General features: G+C 42.1%; 1 protein-coding gene across 1 annotated transcript in view; it reads left to right on the top strand.

The window, feature by feature from the left end:
- LOC125019046 (sodium/potassium/calcium exchanger 3-like) overlaps positions 1-9,612 on the top strand; it is a 12,200-nt gene extending 2,588 nt beyond the window's left edge. Inside the window, exons 2-14 of the mRNA XM_047603546.1 lie at positions 61-159; positions 545-648; positions 1,851-1,925; positions 2,405-2,430; positions 2,547-2,600; positions 3,493-3,620; positions 4,098-4,258; positions 4,682-4,922; positions 5,120-5,286; positions 6,605-6,719; positions 7,076-7,188; positions 8,227-8,292; positions 8,475-9,612. Of these exons, the coding sequence (XP_047459502.1) occupies positions 61-159; positions 545-648; positions 1,851-1,925; positions 2,405-2,430; positions 2,547-2,600; positions 3,493-3,620; positions 4,098-4,258; positions 4,682-4,922; positions 5,120-5,286; positions 6,605-6,719; positions 7,076-7,188; positions 8,227-8,292; positions 8,475-8,624 (1,499 nt within the window). The 3' untranslated portion in view covers positions 8,625-9,612. The remainder of the gene's footprint in view (positions 1-60; positions 160-544; positions 649-1,850; positions 1,926-2,404; positions 2,431-2,546; positions 2,601-3,492; positions 3,621-4,097; positions 4,259-4,681; positions 4,923-5,119; positions 5,287-6,604; positions 6,720-7,075; positions 7,189-8,226; positions 8,293-8,474) is intronic.
- The last annotated feature ends 4,450 nt before the right edge of the window (positions 9,613-14,062 follow it).

Genomic DNA, 14,062 nt, shown 5'->3' on the forward strand with positions numbered 1-14,062 from the left:
TCACAGCAACACACACACAGTCGCGCACTAACGCTTTGTGATGGTTTCCCTCTCTCCCTCTCCCCGTCCACCAGCGTCTCCACCTGAGTGAGGATGTTGCAGGGGCGACATTTATGGCAGCAGGAAGCTCAGCGCCCGAGCTCTTCACCTCCGTCATCGGTAAGAGGCGCACGTTTTATTCTTTGGAATCTCTGTTTTAAAGTTTCATGTTTTAAACTAAACAGCCAAACTAAGTGCTGATGTCCATACTCACAGCGCAATAGAAGGTTTTGAAGGAATTGAAATAATTCATAAAAGTGTCCAATTTATACCTGGTTTGTTAATTAAACACCATAGATGATTAATTCCACAACTAACCAACATTAACCTTTTAAAAAAAACATTAAATACATCAAAATGTACATGTTTATGAGCACATGAAAAAGGGAAAAACACACACAGGAAGTAAATATTAAGAGAAGAGTGTGAATGTGTTTGCACAGTTCACTGTGCAGAGACAGTGTGTCATGTGTGGTAATCAGTGTTTCCTTTCCCCGCCCTACAGGAGTGTTCATCACTAAAGGCGACGTCGGGGTCGGCACCATAGTGGGCTCTGCCGTCTTCAACATCCTCTGCATTATAGGAGTGTGCGGGATATTCGCTGTGCAGGTACCGAACAAAACACACACCTGCAGAGGCAGGTTTTTAACAAGCGTTCTCAGGAACGCATAGAGCCAAAGCAAGCGGAGCTCCCCCTGGTGGCTGGCTGCAGTGGGTCCTAAGCTCCACCTCCTCCATGTTAGTCTAAAGCACTAAAGTACACATCAAATATAGTCTTTCAGGGATGGTTTCTGGCATTTTTAGGTGGTTAATATAATGTTTATGAAGGTTCAAGTGTAAATGTTTTGGATGAAGTTGGTTTTTAGTTATTTAATGCTATAAAAACAGAATGTGGCATCATGATAATTGGCAGTTGCCACTGAAAACCAGCGCTGCAGAGTAGGAACATGAGAGAGAGGAAAAATAAAAGCAAGTTCAGTGTTAAATTTCTTTGTAACTGTTGGAGATAGAGCAGCGTATTAACCAATCACCAGTGAGTCTGGAGGAAGCAACCAAGCAGTAACCTGCAGGTCTGAGCGATGAAGCGCATGCGGAAGTGCAAAAAAATGCAGTTCATCTAGTGGCCACTAGAGGCTCCAAAAGGGAGCAAATCCCCATCGAGCCCCATGTTAAAAACAATATTAATTTTTATTGTTAAGGTTTAAAATCCTGCATAATTAAAGGAGCTTTGAATGACCTTGCTGTAGTCTGAGGTACCAGGTAGTGGAGAGTTGGGTGGACGGGTCTCAACATACAACATGACCCCCCCAGTGGTTATTTGGAGTATCCGAGTGTGGGCGGAGTAAAGCTCATCCAACATGGCGACTTCCGGCTTCGTCTTTGAGGTTAAGAATCTAGTGGTTGTCGTCATGACGGGTTCGTCCGTAGATGGCGCCGCTCGTATCCCTGGTATTATTAGAGTCATAGACTTTGACCACTGGGAGGAAAGTGGAGACGTGTCATCCATATTTTTATTCAGTCCGTGTGTGTGAGTGTGAAAATGACATTTGCCCCGTTCACTGCTGTAATCCCACGAGAAGAGAAACGCACTTGAAAGATTTTATTTTTTTTTTCTCTCTCTCCTATTTAGATTAGACGTTATGTAACACACACACACACAAATTTAGAGCATGGTTCATCTTGGTAGTGCTCGGCGCTGAGTACCTTGTGGGATGTGTTACTCAACAAGGCAAAAAAAAGAAAAAGGAAAAGTAGTTCAGATTGTGTTCTAGCGTCATCTTTCTCTCTTCTTCTTCTTCTCCTTCTCCTAGACGATACACCTCACCTGCTGGCCTCTGCTCAGAGACTCTCTCTACTACACCCTGTCTATCTCTGCTCTCATAGTGGTGAGGAAACGCTTCACTTCACTCACATATAACACAGAAAAGTTATAGTTCAGGGGCCACATGCAGCCCAGTTTGACCTCAAGCCATATATGGTCTATAAATAACAAATTAAGTATTAAGTTTCCCTTTGTTTTAATGCAAATAAATATACCTGATGAACAATAATTTGATCTGATATTTTAAAGAAAAATAAGTGAAATTTTAGCACTTTGCTGCCACCTGCTGTTTAGTTCTGGGTCTCTGTGTCGCATCATGTTCACGACTAAAACAGCACAACACATTATAGGTGCAAATTTTATTGAAAAATTGCAGTTTAATGTCTTCTATGTAATTTTCTCACTTTGCAAATTCATCCCACGGGCCTGACTGTGGTTCAGCTGAGATTCTACTTCCATGCATTTACAGTTTGTGTGGAACATGTTTTAATGACATGCATTGTACTTAATTCACTGATTCAGTTTTTCTGCTCCATGTTACAGTTCATATATGATGAAAAAGTGGTCTGGTAAGTGTTTCAAATGAACGACAAAGACTTAATACAGATTCTGCTCATGGCTGCAGATGGCCGTGCACATAATGAACATAAATAATAATAAACTGATCTCCCTTTGTGTTTTCCAGGTGGGAGGCCCTCACGCTGATCCTCATGTACTTCGTCTACATTCTCATCATGAAGTGAGTGATGCTGTGGCCTGAACTTTTCCTTCTAAAATGCCTAATTCAGACTGTGAAGCCTCTAAAAAAAATGACCCGTGTGAACCTAGTAATTGTCAAACATAAATGAATGCACCGTGCTTGGAATAACAGACACCTGCAGGGTGGAGAGCTTCAGACGTTTGGAGGTTATTCACCGACAACATGAGGACGCTCAAAAACATTGTGCATGTTGATGTTAACGTCATTTTCCAACAATGTCATCACTTCTCGTCGGTCAAACCACTCATACATGGAAATGCTCAACATCTCTGGACCAATCACTGACTAGTAATCATCCTAGTTGTCAATAGAAATAACTGATTGGATAGAGTGGACCTGGATGGATATGGACTTACTCATAATAGAGAGGCTCTGACTGGACCAAACACCACTTAAACTGCACTAGTTTTGTCGAATAGAGCAAATAACTTTTGGGAAGCAGAGTTTGACCTGGAGATTATTCTGTTACGTTCCATTAGCATTGAGACGTCTGCAGTCAGGTTCTCTCATGTTAGCGTTAGCCTGTTAGCTCAATAAATCCGACTTTTGTCTATTGGTAAATGGTAATATATAGCTTTTATATTGCACTTTTCTACCTATTGAGACACATAATAATAATAATAAACTTTATATAGCACCTTGCACAGATAAAAATCACAAAGCGCTTAACAATAACATAAGTAATAGGATAAAAAAGTACAAGTCAAACAATTAATAATAAATCTTCAGAGGTTCCTTCATAGGAAGATACAACACATCACTTCACAAAACAAACACATAACATATGCCATGTACCCCTCGATAACATCCAGGCAACAATCCTGCCGCCACATATGAAGGAACTGTGATTCTGTCTGTTCGTCTGTTTCAGGATGAACTCCCACGTCGTCCGTTTCCTGGAGAGGCGAAAGAAGAGCTCGTCCAGCCTGAGGAACGGAGCGGCCAACAACGCCGAGCTGGACGACGGCTGCGATGCCACGGCTGTGCTTTTAAAGAAAGGTGCAGTTTTTTGTTAAACTTCAAGCGATTCAACAGCTCGGTGGAAAGGACAAAAGAGCACTGGGCTCGGGACGGTTAAAAACACATTTTTTTTTTATTTAAATATTTTTACTCCAATTAAACTTCTCCTGGAAGAAACTAGATGACACATTTTATAATTTGCTGCTTCGCCTCGTGGCTCCGCTACGTTTTTTTTCCCCAGTCTTTCCCATTAAAGTGGTTTTTGGGGGCTCTCAGAGTCTTCTCACAGCTCTTTTACTTGTGTCTGAGTAGAAGTTAACAGAGAAAGTAGCTAATCTGCTGGCAAGTATCCCCAAAAGGAGAGGCAGTTAGGAAAATCATCACTCTGCGTTTGCATAGAACTTGTAGGCAAAGATCTGACTGCACACGTCTGAAATGAGAGTTTTAGGAGTTATTTAATACAGTAGATGGATGCAGATTTTTAGTGGTGATAGTTCACATGTGTCTGTTCTACAGCGAATCACCACAGGAAGCCGTCCGTGCTGATGGTGGATGAGCTGCTGTCTGCGTACCCCCACCAGCTGACTTTCTCCGAGGCCGGCATGAGAATCATGATCACCAGCCACTTCTCCCCCAGAACCCGCCTCACCATGGCCTCGCGGATGCTCATCACCGAGGTGAGGCCGCGCAGACGCTCCCCCGCTGCACTTCTGATTGAGAAAAAAAAAAAAAAGAGAGATTGTTGCCATTTCCAATTTTTAAAACGGGCCGCGGCGTGTTGTTCTCCGAGGGGAAAGCGCTTCAGACAGCTGCTTTAACGAGGTCATTTGGAGCTGCACGGAACTACAAATCAGCTCCACCGCTGAAGAGTCTGGGCATGACCCCGGAGAGATGCCGGTGTAGACCAGGGGCGTCAAACTCATTTTAATTCAGGGGCCACATAGAGCCCGGTATGATCTCAGGTGGGCCGGACCAGTAACAGAATAACCCATGAACAAAGACAACTCCAAATGTTTCCCTTTTCTATAGTGCAAAGAAGAAGAAACTATTGTTTGATAAAGCATTTTAAGAAGCTGACCCCGTCCGTCCTTTGTGTACAGAGGCAGCGTCTGATCAACACTCGGACTCTGACCAACGGCGACTCCGACGTCCCCGTGAAGGGAGGAAGCAGGCGGAGCATAGAAAACGGGCTGTCCGGGGCGGAGAGGCGCGCCAACGCTCGGCACGACGACCGCGAGGCCGGCAACGAGACGGAGAACGAGGACAACGAGAACAACGAGAACGACGAAGAGGAGGAGGAAGACGACAGAGAGGGGCCCTTTGTGCCTTTCCAGTGCCCAGGTACCCGCTGGACGTCTGGGTTTATTCTGTCAAATGTTAGACAACACAGACACTTGTGCTCATTAATGTGCTGTTTCTCACACTGAAAGGTCACGGATCAGATCCCTCAAATGTGTCCGTGACGCGATGACGTTAACGGTTGGATGTTGATGTTCTTTTGGCTCTGTATTTCCATCCATGTCCTGGTGTGTCTGCAGCTGGAGTGTGTAATAAGATGAAGTGGCTGCTGGCCTGGCCTCTGTGTCTGCTGCTGTTCTTCACCGTCCCCAACTCGGCCACGCCTCGCTGGGAGAACTGGTTCATGCTGTCCTTCATCGCCTCCACCCTGTGGATCGCCGCCTTCTCCTACGTCATGGTCTGGATGGTGAGTGGACAGTCATTTATTATTTTTACATAAAGTGCATTCGTATGAAATGGGGAATTGAACTGAGAGCTGCTGCTGGTAAACCCAGTCAGTCCACTGGACCCGTCTTAAAATATAAAAACTTAGTGAGCAAATAGACACAAATAAATAAATAAATGCACAAATATTAACTACTAATGTACACGGGAGGTCTGTCTGTAATTCTGTTATTCATTTGTAACTAAAATCACTCCTGAATCAATGTTCATTTTAGTTTAGACTAAAAGCATTAATTAATGAATTAATCAAAGGGCTGTCAAAATGAACACCGACCTGGATCAGTGAGTTAAATTACCACAGGGATCGCTTCTTTATCCTGCGTCTCCCCCCTGTGAGGATAATTCCACCCTAATGGGGTTTAAAAAGCTCTGCAGTGCTGCAGGAAGCTGCAGAGTCAGCCAGTGATTGTCACCGTCAGAGACATCTTCCAGGATCCTCTAATTCACTGCTAGTATGAGAATATCAGCGTGTGCATATTTCATTTTTTATCTTCGAGTGCAAAATGAAAACTGAGCTTTTGATAAATCCAGGATATTTTAGAGGAACGGAACAGAATTCGGTTCACATTCAGAGGGGAGGAGAGGAAAGAGGAGGGGAGGGGAGGGGAGGGGAGGGGAGGGAAGGGGAGAGGAGAGGAGAGGAGAGGGGAGAGGAGAGGGGAGAGGAGAGGAGAGGAGAGGAGAGGAGGGGAGAGGAGAGGAGAGGAGAGGAGAGGAGAGGAGAGGAGAGGAGAGGAGATAAAATAACATGAGGTGATATTATGAGATGAGATGAGGTAGATAAGGTAAGATAACATGAGAGGAGACAAACTAACCTTTTATTTCATCCCACAGCACATTATGTTATTTCATCTCATGTGATAACCTTAAATAACGTGAGATGAGATGAGATGAGATGAGAACATGAGGTCAAATAAAATAAAAAGAAATAACTTGAGATTAGATGAGATGAGGTAGATAAGGTCAGATAACATGAGATGAGATGAAATAACACAATATAAAATAATGTGAAATGAGATGAGATAACACGAGATGAGATAAGACATGAGATGATATGAAATGAAGTAGATGAAATAATATGAGATGAAAGGAGAGGAGATGAAATAACATGAAGTAAGACAACGTGAGATGAGATGACAAAGTACAAATGTAGACTAGAGATATGTCAATATAAGCTATAGCTCCGATGTTTCAGATGCTGATCAAAAGGTCCGTCTTTGTGTCTTTGTGTCTTTGTGTCATTGTGTCTTTGTGTCTTTGTGTCTTTGTGCGTCGGCCAGGTGACAGTGATCGGCTTCACGCTCGGCATCCCGGACGTCATCATGGGCATCACCTTCCTGGCGGCCGGCACCAGCGTCCCCGACTGCATGGCCAGCCTCATAGTGGCACGGCAAGGTATTCACACACACACACACACACACACACACACACCTGTGGCTGGACACTAGGCAAACAACAGAATCAAAGTGGTGCCACACAGAGATGGAGCCCGGCGGGTGGAGAGGGACGGTAAAGATCTGTCCTTACTGAGGCTGACTCCATCCTTTCATCCGTGTTTATTCTTGTTCCTGTCATCAAATATTTAAACAGTTCTGTCTGAGTGTGTGTGTGTGTGTGTGTGTGTGTGTGTGTGTGTGTGTGTGTGTGTGTGTGTGTGTGTGTGTGTGTCCATCCTCAGCTAAACTGACTTCAGCTCTACCTTTATCCACCCACTCCCCTTTTATTCTACCCTGTCTCCGTCTCTCCCTCAGGGATGGGAGACATGGCCGTGTCCAACTCCATTGGCAGCAACGTGTTCGACATCTTGGTGGGACTCGGCCTCCCCTGGGCCCTCAAGACCCTGGCTATCAACTATGGCTCGGATGTAAGTGGCCCCCCCCCCTCGCTCCTGGTTCATCCCAGCTCCAAGCACGACACACAGAGATCACATTAAGTTTGGGCTCTAAATTATTACAAGAACGCATGGAAGCCATGTTTCCATTTTGGGCCTTACTTGATGAAACCTAAATAACAAATACACAAATAACCGTGTTTTTCATTCAGTGTAGATGCACTAGTGTGTGTTAGTGTCGGCCAGTTATAGATGTAGTAACACACAGGTGCCAACAGATGGCAGTAGCTACATTTGAAGTGAACCCAGCTTTTCAACGCTATCTGAACAACAGAGAGATTTAGCAGCGTGGCACAAAGAGGAAAACTTGGCATGAATTTCAAGGAGAAGGTTTTGAAATATGCAAAAGAGCAAAATACAGGAGAGGAAGCTGCAAAACGATTTAATGTTGACCCGCAAAGGATAAGATACCGGTACGGTAATGGTGCGGTGTTTCGGGGCGGCTGCGTAAATAAAGGCTGTGGCCACTATTAGAGGAAATACGGTATGACCGCGAGAGCTGTGATTGGTCTGGTTGGTAGTAGCGTGTTTCTGCTTTCCTGCTTTACAATGTTTGAACTGATTCGTCCACTTCCATCTTTTGAAAAGATCTCTTGTCCATCCTGCAAAGAAAGTGCTTGGATAAATTCTGTCTGATCGGGGAGAACTTGTGCATGCTTCAAGTAGATTAGAAATCAGAACTTCTAAGCACGTCATTGTCAGGTAACATCACGTGAAAGGGGGTAAGTTTTGCTCCGTGTCAGTGAGGGTTCAGGGTTTTAGTTTTTAGGGGGTGGATTGGAACTGGGCCTCTGTTTTGGATCAATAAAGGTGGAACACATTGAGGAAAGGTTAACTGAGGAGGCAAACATGTGTGTGACCAGTTTTTTAGCAAAGTTTCAGCAAAATTTCAGTTTTTCAATCTCCGTTGTTGAACGTGAAGCAGGAAGTAGGAGCTGCAGGGCTCTAAATGAGCCTTAAGCCTCCTCATCGTGTTGCATTCTCAACATCTGACCCATTTTCTACTTGCAGATCAAACTGAACAGTAAAGGACTGATCTTCTCGGTGGGTCTCCTCCTGGCCTCTGTGTTCATGACGGTGAGTACAACTCTTAAAAGCGGAGGCGCCGTGTAAATTTAAACTGAATTAAATGGTTAAGTTGCCAATCAAATAAATCGTTGCTAATCAAACAATTCCTCAAAAAAGGCTGTGAACCACTGCTAGGACGGCTCCGGTCTCTCTGCGTCCCGATCCTGATCACCTCTCTTTGCCCTCGCCAGGTTCTGGGAGTTCACCTCAACAAGTGGACGCTGGACAAGCGCCTGGGCTTCACGTGTCTCCTCCTCTACTCCGTCTTCCTGTGCTTCTCCTGCCTCATCGAGTACAACATCTTCACCTTCGTCAACCTGCCGACCTGCCGGGACGACTGAGGCGCACGCACTCGTCCACGCACACCCACACACGCCGCACACACACTCGTACAGGAAGTATCGATATCTGGTGGCGTCCGACGGAAGACTGACAACCGGGGGAGGTCCAATTCTAAATCTGACGAGTAAGGATCGATTGCAAAATACCGTTTTGGCACCAATCTGATTCGCGCTCCTTCCTGCTCTTCTGTCTCTTTTGCGGAAGAGATCCCGCTCTGCTATTTCTTCTGTTTTTTCTCGGTGCAATATGAAGCCGCTCTGGTGTTTGCTCCTAACCAGACCAGAGCGAGGGACGGATTAAGCAGAAGTGGAATGAACTGACTGACGAAGGACACACACACACAACCACACACACACAAAAAAAACTCTTTGTCCAACTACTGCTCACTCCTTATATGAGGACCTTTTTATTTTGAAACTCCTTGTACTTTGGGTGTGATGTTTTCTAGCTGCTAACCTTTCCCTGACAGGAAAGGTAGGTCTTTTAGATCTACTAGTTGAGAGTAATAATGATTAAAAGCAATGATGTAGAGGGGTGGGAGGGCATAGTTCATAAGACTTGTCGAGTTGTTTGGACGGCTAGGGCCACGTGTCGAGGTCTTCAGGCAGAGAACAGAATCTGATATGCAGATGAGTATATTTTTCAAACGCCGTTATCTTTGGACTGTTTTTACTTCCGTTGAGAGTTCATAATTAAGTCCATCGAATGAGTTTTCAGACATCTACACCTACACACAACCAGGGCATTATCCTTTCACCTCTTCATGAATTAACTCGCAGTTGTAGGGTTTGTTTTCGTTTAAATTAGCACCAAGCAGAGACTTTCTTTTTTTTTTTTTCTCCCCCACTTCCTCTTTTTGTAAATAGCCCATCTCTGTAAATACCCCAGATGTTTTATTTATTATTTATTCATGTCGTACGCACATCTCTCCTCTGGAGGTCACGAGAAAATAAAAACACCCAGGTGGGTTTCATTTCTGGAGCCATCCACGCTGAAGACATTTTTATCAAAAAAAAAGAAAAACCCACTCATGTACAAGACAAGCACAATTTCCTCTCGTGTAGGTGTTTGCGTCGTTCTGCATGTGGATGTGAAATACAGAATTCGAACTTGCACTGAAGAGCTTCACAGGGGGAGACGAGACGTAGCTCCTGCTAATGCATGCTGATTATAAGGAGACCATCCTTGTAAAATGAAGCAGGTTTAAGTGGAATTCATGTGTTCATGAAATGCAAATGCATTACCGTGTGTAGGGGTGTGTGGTGGCTTCTCTACTGCCATTCAGGATTAGGGTTAGGGTTAAGATTAGGGTTAGGGTTAGGGTTAGGGTTAGGGTTAGCACTGCTGCTTTGATTCCTCTCGAAGGCCAAATAGATAAGAGCTGTGGCGTCATTCGAATCCACAGCCGGACAAGGTGTTTCCTCCGCGGTAGGTTGCTGTCATGCTTTCCTCCTCTGTGGGGCCAACAAGGAAATGAGGAAACGGTAACATGGAAGGATGCAGGACTTTAACCCCGACCCATTCTTCTTTCCGAGGAGGGTTTAACTTTTATTTTCTATCCAGGAGTAATTTGTATTTTGTAATGCCTAATGTCTAGATTTGTCCGGATATGGTAGGTTTGTGGTACATAAATATTCCTACTAGTTTTTAGAGCATGTACAACGTGGTTTGTGAAACCCTCCGGGGATTTATTTTTCTTTTTTATTTCACTAAAGACCAGCGAGGTCACACTATTCCTCAAAGACTTCTGAAGAAGTGACTGCTTGTCAATCAGAGCCTTTTGATTCTCACTCGGTATCCGTCAAAATGTCAGCCTCTCCCTCAGATAGGTTCATTTTTAAATGTCAGACGCCCGATGCGTTTTTTTTTTTTTTTATTTCTTTTCTCACTGAGGAAGATGAACAAAACAAATAGTCTGATTTGTTCCGGGTACTTTGCTAATTTATTGATCGGTGATAGAAAATATCAAATTTGAGAGATACTATCTTTTGAATGTAAAAATGATTAATGTTGTCTTTGTTTCTGTATGGTATGTATTTATTTATTTCACAGACACAGTCCTCTGTGCTATGACCGGAAAACAGGGTTTTGAATCTTATGTAATGCAATAATTATTGAGCTTACAGATATATGTAAATATTCCACTTTAATGATCAAAGATGGATTTATAGTAGAGTTTAAAAAAAAAAAAAAAGATGTCTGTCAATATCCACTCGTCATTCTTTATGAAAGGATTTATTCCTGACTATACAAATGATCCGAACAGACTGTTATTACTCACGGGAGCAGCCGACATCGTCATAGAATTCCTAATAAGCTAAAAAAAAAAAAAAAGTTCAGATCATTACGAAATGCTGTTCGAATGTTCACCTGATGTGAGACCTTGATATTTACTTTCAGAGGTAATCATTTTATGAGTCATTAGCAGGTTTCGTCAGGGTAGATTATTTCCTACGAGGTTTCCCTGAAAGAGCTCGATGTGGTGATAATCACTCATCACTCAAGAACCAGCTTCTTTTGTTGACTTCATAAACCGGTTTTGATTTCTGGGAGGATTCTATGGAAGCCGATGTGAGTCAGAAGAAAAAAAAAACAATTAAATATGAGGAGCGACAAGTCAGTAATGAGTTACAAAGTTTGACTTAATGAGATGGTGAGAGGCTGCGTTCAGACCTTGTATCAACATCTGTTCTGGGTAATCACATCACAAATGTACCAGGGGTTCACTAACTAATAACAAATAAATCTAAACAGGAATGAATTCATGAAACTGTTTAATACGAGTCCACTGTGTGAGATTCTGTTCTTCAAAAATGTGGTTAATAATTATTTATCATGTTGATGTGTCTGGATTATTTCTTTAACAATCACAAAATTGTTTATTTACCTTTTGTTATTAGAAATTTCTCATTTATTTTAACGGCCGGTGTGAACACATTTACTCAAAGCTGATTGCCCAGGTTGGATGTTAATGTGAGCTCTGAATCAGCAAATTATTGAAATTATTAATTAATTATTGAAATTGTGGGATTGTCAACTTCTGAAAAATGACCATGACAATGTTGAAAAAATGATAAATCTGTAGCATCCAGTTCGCCTCCATTTGCACAAACCTGTTTCTAGCCTGAGGAGCACAGAAGGTTGTCGATTCCTACCTAGAATATTGGACTATTATAAATCACTTTCAGGATTCTGGTCGAAAATGTCATTTAATTGAAAAAGCTACACATTTTGAGCTACGATTGGTATATTTGTTGGCCCTAATATTGTTTCTCCTAGCAGCAGCGACGGGCCTCCATGAATTCTTCCGAGTTCCATTTACAATTTTTAAACTTCATTCTCTCTTTAAGATATAGCATAACAGATCCTAATTTAATACTTACCCGTTAACCACTGCCTAAAACGTGCTATACCAAATTCTAGCTGTTTCCAGAAGCCACGAAATGTTCAAAGTTACATATCAGTCCCCTTCTGGGAAATTAAACGTGACTAATAACGTCATGGTTCTTCTGTAAATTAATTTGAAAGTCAACATCTGTTGCTCACCCGCTCTGTCCTGGTACAGTGACTAAGATACAGATATTTGCTCCGGTATCATACGACCGCTAATCGCTGACTACGAGACGTCGGTGATCCTTGTCGTTTATCAGGTTCAACGTACAGTAGCCCCGTCTGGTCAATTAAAAGCCACCGCTCCTCGGGGCATTTCAGGGCATAAACCCAGGGCATTTACTTTTAAGTTTATCATGTTTATCAGAAAATATCTGTATCATGCACTTTACCATCAAAAACAAAACAAAACAAAACAAAAAGCAACAAGTCGCTCCGGATTATTTTGTTCAGTATGTTCGATATGTGCTGCTATTCACACCTAAACATACGGTACCGTGTCTCTGAAACTAACCAAAACACCACAAAAGGCATCTTGTAGAGAAGATTTCTAAATAATTTGTGATATTCACATGGGTGATATATTGCTGATGTACATATATGTACATAAATAGGTGTAAATGTATTTATATATTTTTTGTCTCAATCTGTATATCTGTCGAATATATTTTCATAGATCCTAGGTCTCCCTTGTACCCCCTCCTTTGTTTTGACGTGTTTGAGACCTCTGACGATATTGTCTTTTTGTTTACTCGCATGGAGATATTTCAATATAATAAATTATTTATGGTAAATTTTAATGTACTTTGGGATGAGAGTCTAACGGCTTTTTGTTTTTTTTAGACGGCACTGGATTTTTAGTATGAACTGGATATCCTAGATGACTGCATGCTGTTTGCTAACGTAGGATATAACGAGAGACGGAGAGTGAGAGTGTTTGCAGATGATGCGTTGCTCTACGTGTCCGAGCTTTACCTCTTCCTACACAAGAAACTTTTCAACAGAACGGTTTACTTTGTGTTTTAGATGTTTCAGATGTCATTTTAGGAATAATTTTTGCTACCTGAGCACTAAATAAAGTTGTCTTTGCTTAAGGTAACACATCGGTTTGTGCTGCGTCTGAGTTTTTGTTTCAGCGCCACATCATCATCCTGCATCGTGGTTTTGATTCTGGATTTATACAGGTATGAAATGTTAAGTGTGTGGCTATACAGTAGAATACGGCGGGAAACTGTTCACTCAATCTGTATCTTAAAATTCCTGACTTGGGGAGTGACGATATCAGCTTTAAGCCCAGAGAGATCGAGCAGCTTATTTTAATAGAGAAAAGTTGGAACTTCTAATTTTCACCATAATTTGTTGGTCTTTTATTACATGAAGACATCACACGTCCTAAAACTGAGACAATTATTGATTCTATTGTGGGAGTATTTGTGATAATTCAATAAAATGTTCCCGATCGCATAATTAATACAGATATTGCAAAGAGCAGGACACGATGTTGTTATAAAGGTAGGGATCATAATTTATGATAAGGTACATGTATAATAAAAGCAGTCAAAAGAACTGTTTTTTTTTTTTCAATGTTAGATTTTAGAACCATTTTTTCTCTTTATGAGTTTCAATATTTTCTGTGACCCTGTCTGGTTTTCCCTTTTGCTGTTTTCATCTTTTAAGTTTCTGTCGTCTTTCACTTCTTGTGTCTCCCCCCTATTGGTTTCTCTTTTTGGCTCCATCCTCGTTAGTTTCACCTGTGCCTTGTCAACCCCTCAGCCCATGAGTGTGTATATATATATATATATATATATATATATATATATATATATATATATATATATATAGTCCCGTCTTTCGCTTTGTCTCTTGTCAAGTTGTCTGCAGAGTAACCTCTTTGTTTGCTTGTATTTTTCACCCTGTGACGCCTGTACCCTTTGTCTTTGCTTTTTCTTTTTATTGCATTTCACCACTTTGTGACTTTGAGTTATACCTGCCTACCTTGCAGCATGTTTTCCTTTTTTTTCCCCGTCTTTGGTCATTAGCATTTAAT

This window comes from Mugil cephalus, chromosome 13, assembly GCF_022458985.1.
Source record: "Mugil cephalus isolate CIBA_MC_2020 chromosome 13, CIBA_Mcephalus_1.1, whole genome shotgun sequence".
In the NCBI taxonomy this organism is placed as follows: Eukaryota; Metazoa; Chordata; class Actinopteri; order Mugiliformes; family Mugilidae; genus Mugil; species Mugil cephalus.